The 16428-nt window shown below is 36.4% G+C and overlaps 1 protein-coding gene across 4 annotated transcripts in view; it reads left to right on the top strand.

Annotated features, from left to right (window-relative positions):
* Positions 1–16175, top strand: part of COBLL1 (cordon-bleu WH2 repeat protein like 1) — a 157275-nt gene extending 141100 nt beyond the window's left edge. For all 4 annotated transcript variants that reach the window (XM_080669244.1, XM_080669245.1, XM_080669246.1 and 1 more), the window contains 3 exons: positions 3691–5246; positions 8051–8227; positions 14877–16175. In XM_080669244.1, the coding sequence (XP_080525370.1) occupies positions 3691–5246; positions 8051–8227; positions 14877–14963 (1820 nt within the window). In that variant the 3' untranslated portion in view covers positions 14964–16175. The remainder of the gene's footprint in view (positions 1–3690; positions 5247–8050; positions 8228–14876) is intronic.
* Positions 16176–16428: the final 253 nt, after the last annotated feature.

Here is a 16428-nt window from a genome sequence, read left to right on the forward strand (position 1 = left end):
TTTATGAGCATTATTATCTTTAGTCCCATTTTATAGATGATTGAACCACAAAGATATTACATAACTTACTTGAAGTACCATAATTATTAAGTGATGGGCCTCAGATTTGAACTCAGGTGATATTACTCCAGAGTCTGCTTTTAACTGCCATGTGTACCCCTTTAGTCCTTGTGGTTAAAAGTTAGAGGTTATCTGATCTAGAGCTTAAAGATGTATACTCTATGCATACTTGTGATCTATTCCTCTTTTTTCCTACATGTTGGTTAATTTAAATATATATGTTTCCGATTCATTTTCCTCATGGTCTACACCATCCTGAGATACAATACTGAGAGGACCTAAAAGTATATAATTTCCCCATTTTTTTTACTCAATTCAGTTTTTCACAATGTGGTAGTAGCATTTCTATTGAGAAATAATGATTTTAAAGCTGCTTCCTTATTTTAAAAATGATAATCAAATTGAATATGTTTTGCTAAATTTTGGCATCAAGTTAGTGGTAGGGTCACAGGTACACTTCTGTAATAATACTTACTGGCATTTGCACTTGATTTTTTGCAATGACCTTTGTCAACTCTAGGTGCTTTTTCAAATAAATAAATTCTGTTGTCCATATAGTAGTTTTATTCTGTTTTCCTCTTTTCTTTTTCTTTTTTTACCTACCCTGCATACTTATCTAAATCATCTTTTCATCAGGTTGTAGATATTGATATCAGTTTTGAGTAGGGGAAGGATAGGATAATACAAAATAAATGTTCTCCTTCTACTGACTATTCTTGAAAAAAGTGGCCTGTCCATTCATTAACACTTGGTTAGCATCATAATCAGGCATTTTTGATGATGGACTGGGCAATACATTCAGTTATGATTCTAAGTGTCCAGGCCTGACAATCATGAAATTTTGATTTGAAATTCAGTAAGACAATGGTAAAGTAGGTATAACCCACAAAAAAAAAATGAAAAGTAGAAATTTGGATTTCTAAGTCAATACAGTAGAGTTTGTTATAGGGATTTCATTTAAAATATATTTTTATGTTGATGAACCTTCTTCTGGAAAGTGTTTCTATTGTGTAACTGGGATATATCTCTATTCAGTGGAAAATGAGAAATAAGAGACGGAAATACATTTAGGCCAAGGACCATTTCTTATATACTTCTTATACATCACTAGAGGCTTGGTGCACGAAATCCGTGCACTGGAGGCAGAGGGGTCCCTCAGCCCAGCCTGTGCCCTCTTGCAGTCCAGGACCCCTCGGGGGATGTCTGCCTGCCGGCAGTCAGACATCTCTCTCACAATCTGGGACTCCTGGCTCCTTAGCCCTGCCACAGGGGCAGGATAGGCTTCTGCCACCGCCACTGTGCTCACCAGCCGTGAGTCTGGCTTCTCACTGAGCGGCACTCCCCCTGTGGGAGTGCACTGACCACCAGGGGGCAGCTCCTGTGTTAAGTGTCTGCCCCCTTGGCAGTCAGTGCGTATTATAGTGACTGGTCGTTCTGATTGTTCTGCTGTAACAGTCGCTTAGGTTTTTATTATATAGATTTGCTAGTGCCAAGGACCATTTCTTATATACTTCTGTGCTCATAGCAGCATTGAGAGTAGTACTTTTCATATAGATATTAAAAATACTTATGAGCCAAATAAATGAGAGCAAAGGCCGATGTGTGCCTCTTCCATGGTTCCTAATCATGTGCTTAATTCTGTAAATCACCAAAGCTAATAATTATTTGTCATTGAGAACAGTCACTCATATAGACAATACATATTCTTATAATTAGCTGCATTTTATTTGGGGAGAATAAAAATGAAAATTATATGTTTAATATGGGAACTTTACAGCATAATATAAGATGTAACTACTATGACTAATAAATTGTACAGTTAGGCAGGCTTTAAAAACATGATTTTTTGAAAAATTGTTAGTATACAATTTACCTGGCAACATGATACTTTTTTGCATGCATTTCTTTTTTTGCCTTTTTTCCTTTTTTAACGGAGGAACTAGTTTAAGTATCTCATGGCGCTTTAGGCAGTGAAATTGATGTTCACCGTATACATTAAAGTGAGTGATGATAAAACGATAGAGAAATGCTTGACATCCTTTCACAGTTTGGCTCCCAAAGCTCGCATTTCACTTGCGCTGTGCAAACTACCGTATTGAAGGAGGAGGCCTCTGAGGGTTTTGAAGACAAGGGCTAGTTGATCATTCCAGAGAAATGATTCTTCTGGGCATTTGAATAGAGGAGCACAGTATATAAATCAAGCATGTTGCTCAGTACTAGACACATGGTGCATTCTCATAAACCCGTGTTTCTTTTCGGATGTCTCATCCCATCTCTTTGCCATCATGTATTTGGCTGGCAACTGTTGCTTTGTTGATCTGGACACTGGCAAATGATTTTTGTTTTTAGGAAGTCTGAATTAGAATTCAGAGGAAAAGTAGTACAGGGGAGAGGGAGGCTGTTTTCTCTATTTGAACTCTGACATGAGAAGAATAGGTTGTTTTTCCCCAAGTGAAAAAAACACATGATCATTTTTATGTAGTTGAAATCACCAGTATTACGACTCAAAACACAGTCCCCTTCAGTGAGGACACCTAGTTAACAACACAGCCAATGTTGATTATGTTTTCACTTTAACTCTTAAAGGTAATGTTTCTGTTTTCTGCCTTATTTAGAACTGATAACATTTGCTGGGATTGTTTCCCCTTAATGTTATGCATAAAATAATAAATGACAAGGATAGGATAATACAAAATAAAAATTCTCCTTCTACTGACTATTCTTGAAAAAAGTGGCCTTGGGGGAAAGTGTAGATTTTATAAGCTTTTTACATCTTTCTTTGTAACAGGACCCCCACATAAAAGCTAATGTTTCATAGCAGAAACGTAGCAGAATTGACATGAAAAAAACATAAAGAATAAAAAATATATTTTGAATTTGTCAGTTTCTTTTGTCATTCTTAACAATGACTGTGATATGAAATCTTTACTTATAAGAAGAAACATAGCTATGTTCTATGGAGTCTTGCTCTTGGCAATATCCTATCCTAATAAGCATGTTACATAAATGACAGATAGAATATATAGTTGACTCCTAAACAACATGGGTTTGAACTCCATAGGTCCACTTATATATATATTTTTTTCAATAATATGTAAAAGTATATTCCCTTCCTTATGATTTTCTTAATAACATTTTCTTTTCTCTAGCCTACTTTATTTTAAGAATACAGTATATAATACATATACAAAATATGTGTTACTCCCTTGTTTAGGGTATCGGTAAAGCTTCTAGTCAACAGAAGGCTATTAGTTAAGTTTCTGGGGAGTCAAAAGTTATATCTGGATTTTTAATTGTGTAGAGAGGACAGTGTCCCTACCCCCTGTGTCCTTCAAGGGTCAACTGTAATACATATTTTCATGTTTTTACATCTGAGCAAACTGAGGCTCAAAGGGTGAAGTAATAAGTTGTGATCACAGAGGTTATAATTAGTCAAGCCCGCTTACAGACTCGGGTCTCCATGACACCAAAGCCCATACTGTTTTCATTAAATGCAACTACCTGATTTTGTGTAATTAGTGAGCTGAAAATTTTAAACCAACCTAATTTAGTTTGGGGAGGCAAGCATTGCAAACTGAAGTTGTTCTACTTTTTCTCCCCTATACTTGATGATTTTTCTTTTTTTCTCAGTAGATCAAAATGAAATAACTGTCACTTCAAGGAATATGGAAGATCATATGAAAGACGGAGTGAGAAGAACAGAAATCAATGTAGGAGGTGTTACCAAAAATAACAGTGTGGACATGGAAGTTGACAGACTTCAGGCACACAAAACTGAAACTGCTAGAAGTGACAAGGAAAATCATCTAGCTGCTTCATCAGAACCAGGCCCAACACTGAATCAACCCAGTGCAGAAAAGACAAAAATGCAAGATGCAGCAATTCAGGCAACTCCTTCCTGCAACAGTTTTGATGGGAATCACCGACATCATCGTTTGTCTGACTTCAAAGTTGATGAAAGTGTGCAAACTGCAAGTAACAACAAATCAACTCAACATTCATCTTTAAGTCCACAAGATTCCGTCAATACCTCAGGAGAATTCAGGAGGCAGGGCCCTCTCACTGTACATTCAGAAGATCAGCTCACCATGAAAGAGCCAATGAATGCACATGGTAATGATGCTCCCGTAGATGAGATTAATAAAAATTCAACTGCTTCTTATATGAAGAATTATCCACTTTACAGACAAGACTACAATCCCAAGCCGAAACCTTCCAATGAAATTACAAGAGAATATATACCCAAAATTGGGATGACTACTTATAAAATAGTGCCTCCCAAATCCCTGGAAGTAGTAAAAGATGGGGAATCAGAAACCTTAGGGTATGAAGATGATCAAGATATATATTCTTTAGGGAAAAAGCACATGCATGAGAATGTGAAAGAAACTGCAATGCAAACAGAAGATGTTGTTATTTCTGCAAGTCCAAAGGAGCCACAGCTAGACCTTAAACCCAAGCCTGCCCTGAGATCAGAGCATAAGGGGCACAGTGTGGAGGGCGTGCCCCACAGCCCCACGGCAAATCCTCTGAAACCCACTCCCAGAATGACGAGAGACACTGGCACAGCTGCTTTTGTGCCAAACTTGGAAGATATAAACAATATATTAGAGTCAAGACTTAAATCTCGTGTTTCAAATCCCCAGGCCAAACCAAGTTCCTTTTTTTTGCAAATGCAAAAAAGAGCTTCGGGTCACTACGTGACATCCGCAGCCGCCAAGAGTGTCCACACTGCCCCTAGTCCTGCTCCCCAGGAGCTCCTGAAGAAGGAGGTGGAAAGGGATCCGATGCCTCCTCCAGAGCAAACTCTTTCTCCCTCAAGTACAACAGCTCGCTCTCCTCCACAGCCCCACGTTAAAGACGCTGATGGTGGCCTCAGCAGTCAGAAGCCTCCTGAAACCTCTCCTCCTCCTGTGGCTCCCAAACCTGCTTCTCTTCCCACAAGTCAGCTGGCGGCACTAAACCTGAAGACTCTGAAAACATTCGGTGCCCCGCGACCTTACTCGAGCTCTGCTCCTTCGCCGTTCGCCCTCGCTGTGGTGAAACGGTCTCAGTCTTTCAGCAAAGTGCGCACGGAGTCCTGCAGTGAGGGTGCCTCCGCGCCATTGCCCAGTGACGTGGAGGAAGGGAAAAGTCCTTCTGTGGATACACCTGTGGATGTCCCACAACCCTGTGGGAGTAATAAGGTACATTTTACCTTTTTAAAAATAAGGGGATCTTGTACAGCATGTTTATATGTGTGTGTATTAAGTCTGAATTCATATTAATCTAATATCAAACAACCTGCTATAGAAAGAAAGGTATAATACATAGAGTCTGATTATTTACTCTCAGAATCACTATGACTCATATAATCTGATTGGGTATAAGGCCACCATATAATTATATTCTCAGCAAATATTTTAATTTGAAGTTTCTTTGCTCATACATTTGTATAGTATACGAGTTTATAGTTCTATTTCCCTGGGTTTTGCTTATCTCAATTTGTTTATAACTTTCTGGATGTTCTGGTTTATTTTATTTTTTTCTCCAATTCTACATAACTGCAAAATAGTTTTAATTATATAGAAATATAGCCTGGCAGGCATGGCTCAGTGGTTGAGCATGGATCTATGAACCAGGAGGTCACGATTGGATTCCTGGTGGGGGCATGTGCCCAGGTTGCAGGCCTAATCCCCCGTATGGGATGTGCAGGAGGCAGCCAATCAATGATTCTCTCTCATCATAGATGTTCCTACCTCTCTCCCTCTTCCTTCCTCTCTGAAATCAATAAAAATATATTTCATATATATATATATATATATATATATCCTATCTAATAAAAGAGTAATATGCAAATTGACCGTCACTCCAACACACAAGATGGCTGCCCCCATGTGGACACAAGATGGCCACCACAAGATGACCAGCAGGAGAGGGCAGTTGGGAGGGACCAGGCCTGCAAGGGAGGGCAGTGGTGGGCATCAGCCTGCAGGGGAGGGCAGTTGGGGGTGACCAGGCTGGCAGAGGAGGGAAGTTGGGGGCGACCGGGCCTGTAGGGGAGGGCAGTTGCGGGGGGGGACCAGGACTTCAGGGGAGGGCAGTTGGGGGGGACCAGGCCAGCAGGGGAGGGCAGTTAGGGGTGACCAGGCTGGCAGGGGAGGGCAGTTAGGGGCAATCAGGCTGGCAGGGGAGCAGTTAGGGGCAATCAGGCTGGCAGGGGAGCAGTTAGGCATCAATCAGGCTGGCAGGCAGAAGTGGTTAGGGGCAATCAGGAAGGCAGGCAGGCGAGCAGTTGGGAACCAGCAGTCCTGGATTGTGAGAGGGATCCCAGATTGGAGAGGGTGCAGGCTGGGCTGAGGGACACACACCCCATGCACGAATTTCGTGCACTGGGCCTCTAATATATATATATATATATATATATATATATATATATATATACACACACACACACACACACACACACACACACACACACACACACATATATACATATATATATATATATATATACACACACACATATATATATATATATATATATACTAGTATGTAAACAGTATCAAAGCCTAGATAAAATAACCAAGCATCTCTCAGCTATGCATTTTCTGTAACATACACTTAACCTCAGCTTATTAGCTATCTTTACATATAAATAATTTAAAACCAGAGTTTAAATATGCCATTTTCTTAATTTCCCATTTTATTCATTCAGTGTCAGCTTTTCCAGTTATGTGTATGTTGACCAAAATATCATTTAACTACTATGTAACCTTAATAATTTACAAAAAAAGGGAGTTTTTGTTGACTTCATGTTTGCTCCACTGTTATAATTTGCCAGATTCACATAGTCAAAGGAGAGGATGAAATTCACAGAATGAGTTATAATATTCCCCACACAATTTTTAAAAAATACTTTGTATAATTTTACTCTGATAGTATTTAAAGAATACTTCCATATTTGTGTGACAGTTCCAGATGTATTTTATACGAATTTTTCAAACATTCTGAGAGTAACAGAACATTAACCGTATTGCCAAGTAAAGATTTTTCCACAATTTTAATGCAATATTTATCTTGAAGAATATTTCTTCATGTATTTCACATTTATGTTTATTGCTTTGATATAATGTCAGGAAGAGATATATGATATAAGGTTAATTCTTTACTTGGGAATAAAGCCTGTGTTTTTCTTAGAATGGAATACCTTTCCTAAACAACAGAAGCTTGATTTGGAAAATACAATCTTTGAGCCACTGCCTGAGCTCTGTTTAACTCATCATTTGTAAAGATATTTATTTGGCAGTTTGAAAAAGACATATTTAAAATTTTTTTATAATAGTTGCCAGTTGAATTAGTTACAAAATATTCATTTCTAAGAAGTTGAATTAAAATTTTAATTCTTAGAAGTTCCTATTATTTATTTTTAGTCTCATGGGAAAAATAAAGAAAACATGGCCATCTCTTAGTCCTTCTAACTTCCAGAAACAAAACAAGCCATTACAGGTAGCATAATCATTAATATTTTATTATTAGATGATATGTTGTTAGTTTCAACCAGTGTGATTTGCCAATATTTGTCTATTTGTACCATCAAAAATAATAATTTCACAACCTAATATGTTGGAACTGTGAAAATGGGTTCTTTTTTAGTCTGTGGAATATTTATTTTTAAAATTCATTTGGCTCTCTTAGCCAACTCTGTTGGAGAAATCAGCCTTATTTGTCTCAAGGATAGTAAAATTATCCTTGTGTTCATCAAACAAAGAGAGGTACCACTTTCCTTCCTTAGCACCCTCCTTATTCAAGAAAAGGGAAATTAATGCCCTCTTTCCAGCTGAGCTCTGGCAGCCGAGATGATTCAGTGGGTGAGGAAATAGAGCTATGTCTAGAAAACCAATGTGGCAAATGGTGATTCCTAAAGAACTATTGATGAAGAAAAAAATGTTGAAAAATTGCCCATTTTTCACTTGGTATTCATATAAATATTTTGCATTTATTGTTTTAGGAAAATAACTCTTCACACAGTGAGCAGAATTCCCAAATACCGTCTCCAACTGACTACCCACCATTCACCCTTAAGAGGCAAAGTTCTCTAACATTCCAAAGCTCTGACCCCGAAGAGTTCCGACAGAGTCTGCTGACTGCAATCCGTTCTGGAGAGGCTGCTGCCAAATTGAAAAGGGTAAGTTTTCTTTATCAGATGGGTGACAGTGGATTTATTTTCAACACGGTCAGACTAGGGGAAATTGTTTCCTGGCATTTAAATTTGAATACAGAAGATGTCAGAAGTTACTCTTTTGTGTCAGGGGTCACTTTTGAAGTAAAGCCTGAGCGAGTCCGGAGTCTTACACATACTTTAAAATATGTCAAGTCTGTTTTCCATAACATGGACCAGGTGCACAACATGCCTTTTGCTCATTATTATGTAAGTAGATATAGTAAGTACATGGACTCTTATTTTAAGAAATTGTTAGCCCTCCTGGCCAGCTCAGCTCAGTGGTTGAGCATGGACCTATGAACCAGGAGGTCACGGTTGGATTCCAGGTCAGGGCATATGCCGGGGTTACAGGCTCCATCCCCAGTAGGGGGCATGCAGGATGAAGCCGATCAGTGATTCTCTCTCATCATTGACATTTCCATGTCTCTCTCTCCCTCTCCCTTTCTCTCTGAAATCAATAAGATGTATTTTTTTAAAGAAACAAATTATTAGCTCAATAAGAAAGATTATTTCAGAAAGATGATCCCCCCTGTATTCCAGAGAATCTGCACTAGTGATAGTAACCTGCACTAGTTTCAGTCATGGTTACTAGGGTAATCAAGTTATTACCACATATGGGATTAGATGAGAGTGCCCAAGGGGGAGAGAGTTTTTATAGGTCAAACCAAAAAATGTAGAGAAAACCTAGAGAATTGAGATAAGACCTAATGTAGATATTCAAGTCCTAATAATGCTCCACTAGAATTGTTCAGTTCCTCTTTACTAAGGTGTAGGAGAGCTTCGGGAATGGGGCAGATACCAAACAGCTGTCACAGGGAATCATTGTAGGTGAGTTTCCTCCCTCTGTTACCCTCATCCACTGAAGGAGGACGTGGATGCCGGGCTGGTGTAGCTAAGTGGTTCAGTGGTGACCTATGAACCAGAAGGTCATGGTTAGATTCCTGGTGAGGACACTTGCCCGGGTTGTGGGCTCTATCCCCAGTAGGGGGCATGCAGGAGGCAGCCAATCTATGATTCTCTTTCATCTTTGATGTTTCTATATCTCTCTCCCTTATTCTCTAAAATCAATTTTATATATATATATATATATATATATATATATATATATATATATATATATATAATTTATATATATATATATATATACATATATATTATTCATCATGGATTTTGCATTAATTTGGACATTTAAAAAATATTGCTTTAAGATAATATTCATCTTGACTACTTAGCTATTCGGTTCCCTCTTAAATTGCGTGCCTGTGCTCCAATGAGCCCCTAACAGCCCCTTGGCTTCTCCTCTGAAGTAACCACTATCAGGATTTTTATAATTATTTCCTTGCTTTAAAAAAAATTATTATTCCACTGACTCCGTAGGCATTTTATTTTGTTAAATTCCTTCTCTAATCATTTTAGAAGCTATTTAGAGAAGATTAAGAGATTTGTTGAGTAAAACACCGAGCTCAATAGAAACAAAATCTGCAAAGCAACAGGAATGCTGCAAAGATGGAAAGAAAAGGGACGAAATCTTGGGCACCCTCCTTGGCAGGTCTTGCCTAGTCTGGCCATTCTGTAGTGTGTGTGTTTCAGAGGAGCTGTGAGCGACAGCCATTTGGCTGGAGAGCTTGGTGCTCCCATCTGGGCACACATGGAGACAAGGCGAAATGTTGTGTGCTGTCAGGAGTGGAGAAGCGTGAAGGAATAAATCAGGGAATTAAGGTGGAATTTTTTTAGTGTGTTCGTAGGCTGAATTTAGGTGCCAGACAGCAAAAATGTGGTAGAGCTTTACAGATTAAAATGGATAGTTCACCCGATGACATTTGAATTTTTGTGGGAACATATGACCCTATTGAATTGCACATTCTCATTTATGACAATGTTTTCATTTTTATCTTGTAAATTAAGGGTGCATTTCAAATATATCCTTTCCAAATCTAAAGCCTTCTCAATGCAATAAATTTGACAAGCATGTTTTAAGCACATAGGTGTCTAACATTGTACTAGATACTTGGAAGACAAAAATGAGTCAAATGAAGCCGCTGCCTTCTGGGTGTTCACTGCCTGGGACTGAGAAACAGCGATACATCAGGCCCACAGGAGAACCAAGTAACTACACAGGAGATAATTGCAGGGTGTTTCCACTAAGCCAGTGGATCTATTAATCAGATTCAATGAACTGACTGTAGAAAACAGTGCATTAAGGTGGAGATGCCTTTTAGCTCAACGGAATTTGCCAGGCAAGCAGCTGTTTGCTTGGTGTGTTATGAGCTCTGATTTGGCAGTCTCTTTATAGATAAAACTCTCATTGCTTCCAGAATGAGCTGGATATGAATCAACAGAGAGATCAGTCCCAAAATGATGATGCTATCTGTAATTGTCTCCTGTTTATAACACATTACTTTAAGTTCTATTGAGCCTAAATTTTATCTGTCTCAGTAGGAGGTTATGGGTAGCTCTACATAACGCCAGCTCCTAAATTTTGTTTAATGAAAATGTCTTATATAATCCATTTTATTCTACCTAGAATGGACACCAGGTCTAGTAAAGTTCACAGTATCCACACTTCACAATCAGCTTCCACTTCATGATCACTTCTAGTTATATATGCTAAAACTATGTGTGTACCAGGACTCTCATATAAGAATATTCATGGAATATTGTTTGTAAAAGCTTCCAAGAAATATAGCCTTACTATCCAAAAATAGTAAAATAAGTAGTATATTCAGAGCATGGACTATATCATATAGCAATAATTGGACAAAATACAGCTAAATACAACAGTATCGATACATATGAAATTTGTAAAGTTTGACAGCACACAACACTAAATTATATTCTTTAGTGATACATGGTAGGTGGCAATTATTTTTAAAAGCAAGGAAATAATTATAAAAATCCTGATAGTGGTTACTTCAGAGGAGAAGCCAAGGGGCTGTTAGGGGCTCATTGGAGCACAGGCACGCAATTTAAGAGGGAACCGAATAGCTAAGTAGTCAAGATGAATATTATCTTAAAGCAATATTTTTTAAATGTCCAAATTAATGCAAAATCCATGATGAATAAAATATCAGAATGTTAAGTAAAGACAGGGTTAGCAGGGAGGTGGAGGTATTCTCTCTCTTGACCTGGGTGGTGGGATATATACATGTTTGTGCTTGTTCCCATTGGGCTATTTAAATTCAGTGCACTTTTCTGTAAATGTATTCTATTTCAAAAAAATTGCCAAAGTTGGTAAAAGTGAGCACAAGAAGGCTCTAATTTCTTGTGATATTTACTTAGTCCCATATTTCTGTCCTGTATGAGACGTTTCTCCGGTTTGTTTTAAATTCTGACATTTTTAAATAGAGCAACAGTTCTAGTGCCAAATACAGTCTCTAGTGATTTTGACAGTAGGCTCAGATTGTTCATCAGAAAGTTGGCCCAGGATTTGCCTTCCTTTTGGCACCCAAATGTTGCTTGACTCCAGGTACCAACCTGCCTTATGGCTTTGGTTCATACTGAGCAATTAACCTTCATTATAATTGTTGGTTCACATTAGAACAATTATCTCGTTGATCGCTCTAGTGAAAATGTGGTCATAAGCATGCTGTTTTTTTTCCTGTTTCTTAAGGTTTTTGCCTTACTCCCACTCGACCCCCATGCAGCTACAGAAATTTTTCTTTAGATGCAGCATTAATAATTCTAGCTCAGTATTTTATAAAATGTGTTTGATATTCAGTTTATATATCAATCAGCAGATTGTTTTCAGAAAATAAAACAGATTAGGTAATTCATTATTGTTGACTTGAGCTGACACCAGAGCTTCTTTGGCAGCTTTCAGATCCTGACAGTGCTTAAATTACTAAAGGTTATTATGTTATTCCAGGTAGAAAATAGGGTTGTAAAAATAAAATCTGAAAATAAATGGACAAATAAGGCTTATTACTTGATACTAAGTATTTCCTCAGAATATAAGTAAAACTTACCTTTGACTAGATAGAAATCTGGAGCGAAGAAAAAAAACTGGAAAATTCATCCAGAATTATGCTGGCTTGTTTTGTTTATTTCATTGGTTTGATTTTGATTCATATTTCCTTAGTTTGAATTTGAACTATCAGGGGTTTCAGGTGGGTAGTTCTTTTCATATATTTTTCAAGTAAAAATAAATGATAGTTTCATAGTTAACTCTCTTGATGGGAATAAGAAAGCTATGTAAATATTCCTTAAAATTTTTTAAACTTCAAGGGTAGACAGCTAGTACATACTCATCAGTTAATTCTTAAATGTTACTTTAAAAATATCTTTATTATAAGTGTCATGTGTTCATTGCTCAAAAATTAAGCAATATTTTTTACTTTATAAATGCTTGTAAAAAGTTACCATATTCCATTCAAGAAATATTCATTGTTTTACTCTGTGCCAGGCACTAAAACAAACATGAGTATAAAGTAGCATTAAAATAAAAAAGGTCTCTGATCCCACAGAATTTATACAACAGAATTTTAATGATGTCTTCTCATGTTTGACAGTTCATTAAACACATTTTTAAATAATAAACAAAATGCAGTTTCCTTCCCCAAAGTAAATGCTCTAGATCAGTGGTTCTCAACCTTTCTAATGCCGCGACCCTTTAATACAGTTCCTCATGTTGTGGTGACCCCCAACCATAAAATTATTTTCGTTGCTACTTCATAACTGTAATTTTGCTACTGTTATGAATCATAATATAAATATCTGTGTTTTCCGATGGTCTTAGGCTCTACGGCAGCAGTTCTCAAACTGTGGGTCGCGACCCACAGGTTGAGAACCGCTAGCAGGGTCACCTAAGACCATCGGAAAACACAAATATTTACATTATGATTCATAACAGTAGCAAAATTACAGTTATGAAGTAGCAACGAAAATAATTTTATGGTTGGGGGTCACCACAACATGAGGAACTGTATTAAAGGGTCGCGGCATTAGAAAGGTTGAGAACCACTGCTCTAGATAGATTACAGTGTAACCTTGTCGTACCACATTTGTAGTATATAACGTATTTAATTTTTTTATAAAAATAAAATCTTCTATAAAAACTTCAAAAACATATCTCTTTGAAGCTTTCCACCTTATTATATATATATATATATATATATATATATATATATATATATACATATATATATATAACACATGTTATATAATATGTTATTCTTTTAAGACTACATAGTATTTGTGAATGAGTATAAGCTTCATTGCTCTTTATTGGTGAACATTTACCTGGATTCTAGTTTTTCACTAACAATAGTGCAACAATGACACCTTTTACTTGCAGACATCTGGAGCCATCAGTATGTTTTTTTTTTTAATGCTTAAAACAAATTTCTCTCTTGTACTTTACAAAGAATTTTGTGAACAAAAATTACAAGGATAACTTTTACACACAGAGACTTTTTGGACCAAGGTTTCATAATGACAAGTCATTACCTGTGTGTTATTTGTTGGCTCTACTTGGAAAGAAATCCTACATGAATACTAAACAGGGTGCGGATGAGTTTTTCTTCCCCTAGTGGCAACTTTTCCTCTTAACTATTGTATTTCAGGTGGGTAATGTCAACCATTCTACTCCACCCTGATTCATAAGAGAGTCAAGATAGTTGACTAGTTTAGATGATCAGTCTTCGCTTAGTGAAAGACAACAAAGGAAGTATAAGGAAACCAAATTCAAACTAAATTTGCCAATTTTATTTCCCCTTTCACTAACTTACTTTGTTGCTGAGCAGAATCGGTGGCCTTTTGTACTTCAAATCTCTTCTTGTGAGAAGATGATAATGTTTGGTTATGAATCTAAATTAGTCGACTTATAATCTAGAGATAAACTATGTTTCTTAGAATACTATCATATTTGATGTATTCCAAAATAGTGTACCTATTTACTATTTAAAATCCAGATGATTTTTTTTTACATTTTTCTAAATAATATTGGAATTTCAGACTATTTAGTAAATTCTTGTTATAGTGTTTTTCATTCACTTACACTTTATAAATAGAAAACTTTGGCATACAGTTTTGGAACTTATGAGTTTATTTATTAAAAACACAAAACAAAACAAAATCATTTTATTCAACTGTTTTAGCATAACAGTCATAAATTTGACTTTTTTAGCCCTTTTTAAGAAAGCATTTTAAAAACTAAAGCTCTTTTTCCCCCTTATAAGTAAGGGATACTTGTGAGGGGAACTTCAAGTTAATATATACCATCTATACAAAAATTGTAAAATTCATTGCTTTGTGGAATTCCCTTTATTTTTCTACATTCTCCAAGGCACTTTTGAAGAGCCAGAATAAATCCAGCTAACAATGCTCTTTAACAGCTTGGCCTGCAGTCTCTTTGTGCTCTTGTCCTTTTGAGTTGATTTGGCAATCTTATAAAGAATAAGACGGTCAAATTTGTTGTGGAAATAACAACCCTTTCATTTTTAATTTCATGGTAGAGTGAACATTTATTCTTGATTATTTATCATTGATTGCGTAATAAATACTAAATGATAGTATTTACAATTAAACAGACGTTAAATGTAGTAATTGTTGAAAATTAGACAGCTGTCCCATTCATTTTAAATTGATGGGTATAAAGTGTGTTTCTTTCTCTTAGGTCACTGTTCCATCAAATACAATATCTATGAATGGGAAGTCAAGACTCAGTCATTCCATGTCCCTTGATGCCCAGGACGGCCATTAAAGGTTGCCCTGCAGACTGCCCTTCACCTCCTCCACTTCACAGAGCAACTTGGTTCTAATGGGGAATGTTGGCAAATATATATTCAGATGTACACTAATATATTATCTACGAAAGTCTAAGAGTTTATGCTGTGGCTTTTAATGCCAAAAGAAGAATTATCAGAATTTATAATTTATAATAATATTTTTTACATTTTTTGCCTTAAGAGCTGAATATGCTACTTTAGAACTTTAAGACGAGGTGTTAATGACTTTCATTTTTTTCAAATGAGAAATAGTCATGTTGTTGTTGGTTTTTGTTCCACTTACTTGTTGACACATTCTCTGCAATGTGACTTAGACAAAAGGATAAATTAAGAGTCAGACATGTTTGTATGATACGTAAATAACTAGGCAAACCTAGAGCTGACATTGGCAGCCTCAGTGTCACAGTTTAATTGCAAATGTTTATAAGTTATACTAAAGCCTATTGTGTGCTAAAAGTATGATCTAGAAAACGAATGATATTCAGTAAGCATATTCAGTTCAACAGTTAATTGCAGTGATGAATCACTTAGTGTACAACTCTGGTGTGTTCTTTGTGTAATTACAAAATCAATGTCAAATTTATGAGGAGTACATTATATTTTAATATTGTATTACCATAAAACACTTGTTTTTTTAATCTTTAGAACTTAAATTGCACAAGGTAAATTTTAAATATTTTCTGTATATAATTATGTTATTGTCACACAGATATTACACATTTTATGTGCCAGAAGCCTTAAAAATCTTCCTGTGAAAATGATTTATTGTGACAGTTATTTCACATTTAATATGTAGAGAGGAATAGGACTTAGTTTATGTCCATATTGGAAAACTTTAAAGACTACTTGGAGGTTCCAGAAATCTTGGTTTTAATTAAAGTAAAAAGAAAAAATAAAGTCATTATGTAGTTCAGATGCAAATACTCTAAATAATAATATATATTTACATTAAAGCTAAAACTGTTAAGCCAAACAGTGCCTAATGTGTTTGCTTACAAGTGTCCTGGAGTCTAGACCTTGTTAATATTCTGTTCCTACTTTAAGAATTTAATTGCCCACTTACTTTAAAAGCTTTGTCAAACAAGCTGATGTTACGTTAGTTTTCCCTAAAGCTACTGAGATACCTGCCTCTTTGGAAAATGTGTTGATTTTTCCCCCTGTTTAATAAAAGCAAGTTACATATTTGGGATGCCTTTTTTTTTTTAATGCAGTTTGTGTCAACCAGCCTATTTGTGTACCTCACCTGATGAACACATTTCTGTTGGCCAGTAAACAAACAAATAAGGTAATACCTACCATTTGTTAGGGTTCCCTGGTCTACATGAAAGCCCAGGCATTATAACTTAAATCATTGGTCGGCAAACTGCGGCTCGTGAGCCACATGAGGCTCTTGGGCCCCTTGAGTTTTTAGCAAAGGCCAGTTTAGGAGTACCCTAATTA

The sequence above is a fragment of the Plecotus auritus genome (assembly GCF_963455305.1).
Source record: "Plecotus auritus genome assembly, chromosome: 5".
NCBI lineage: Eukaryota > Metazoa > Chordata > Mammalia > Chiroptera > Vespertilionidae > Plecotus > Plecotus auritus.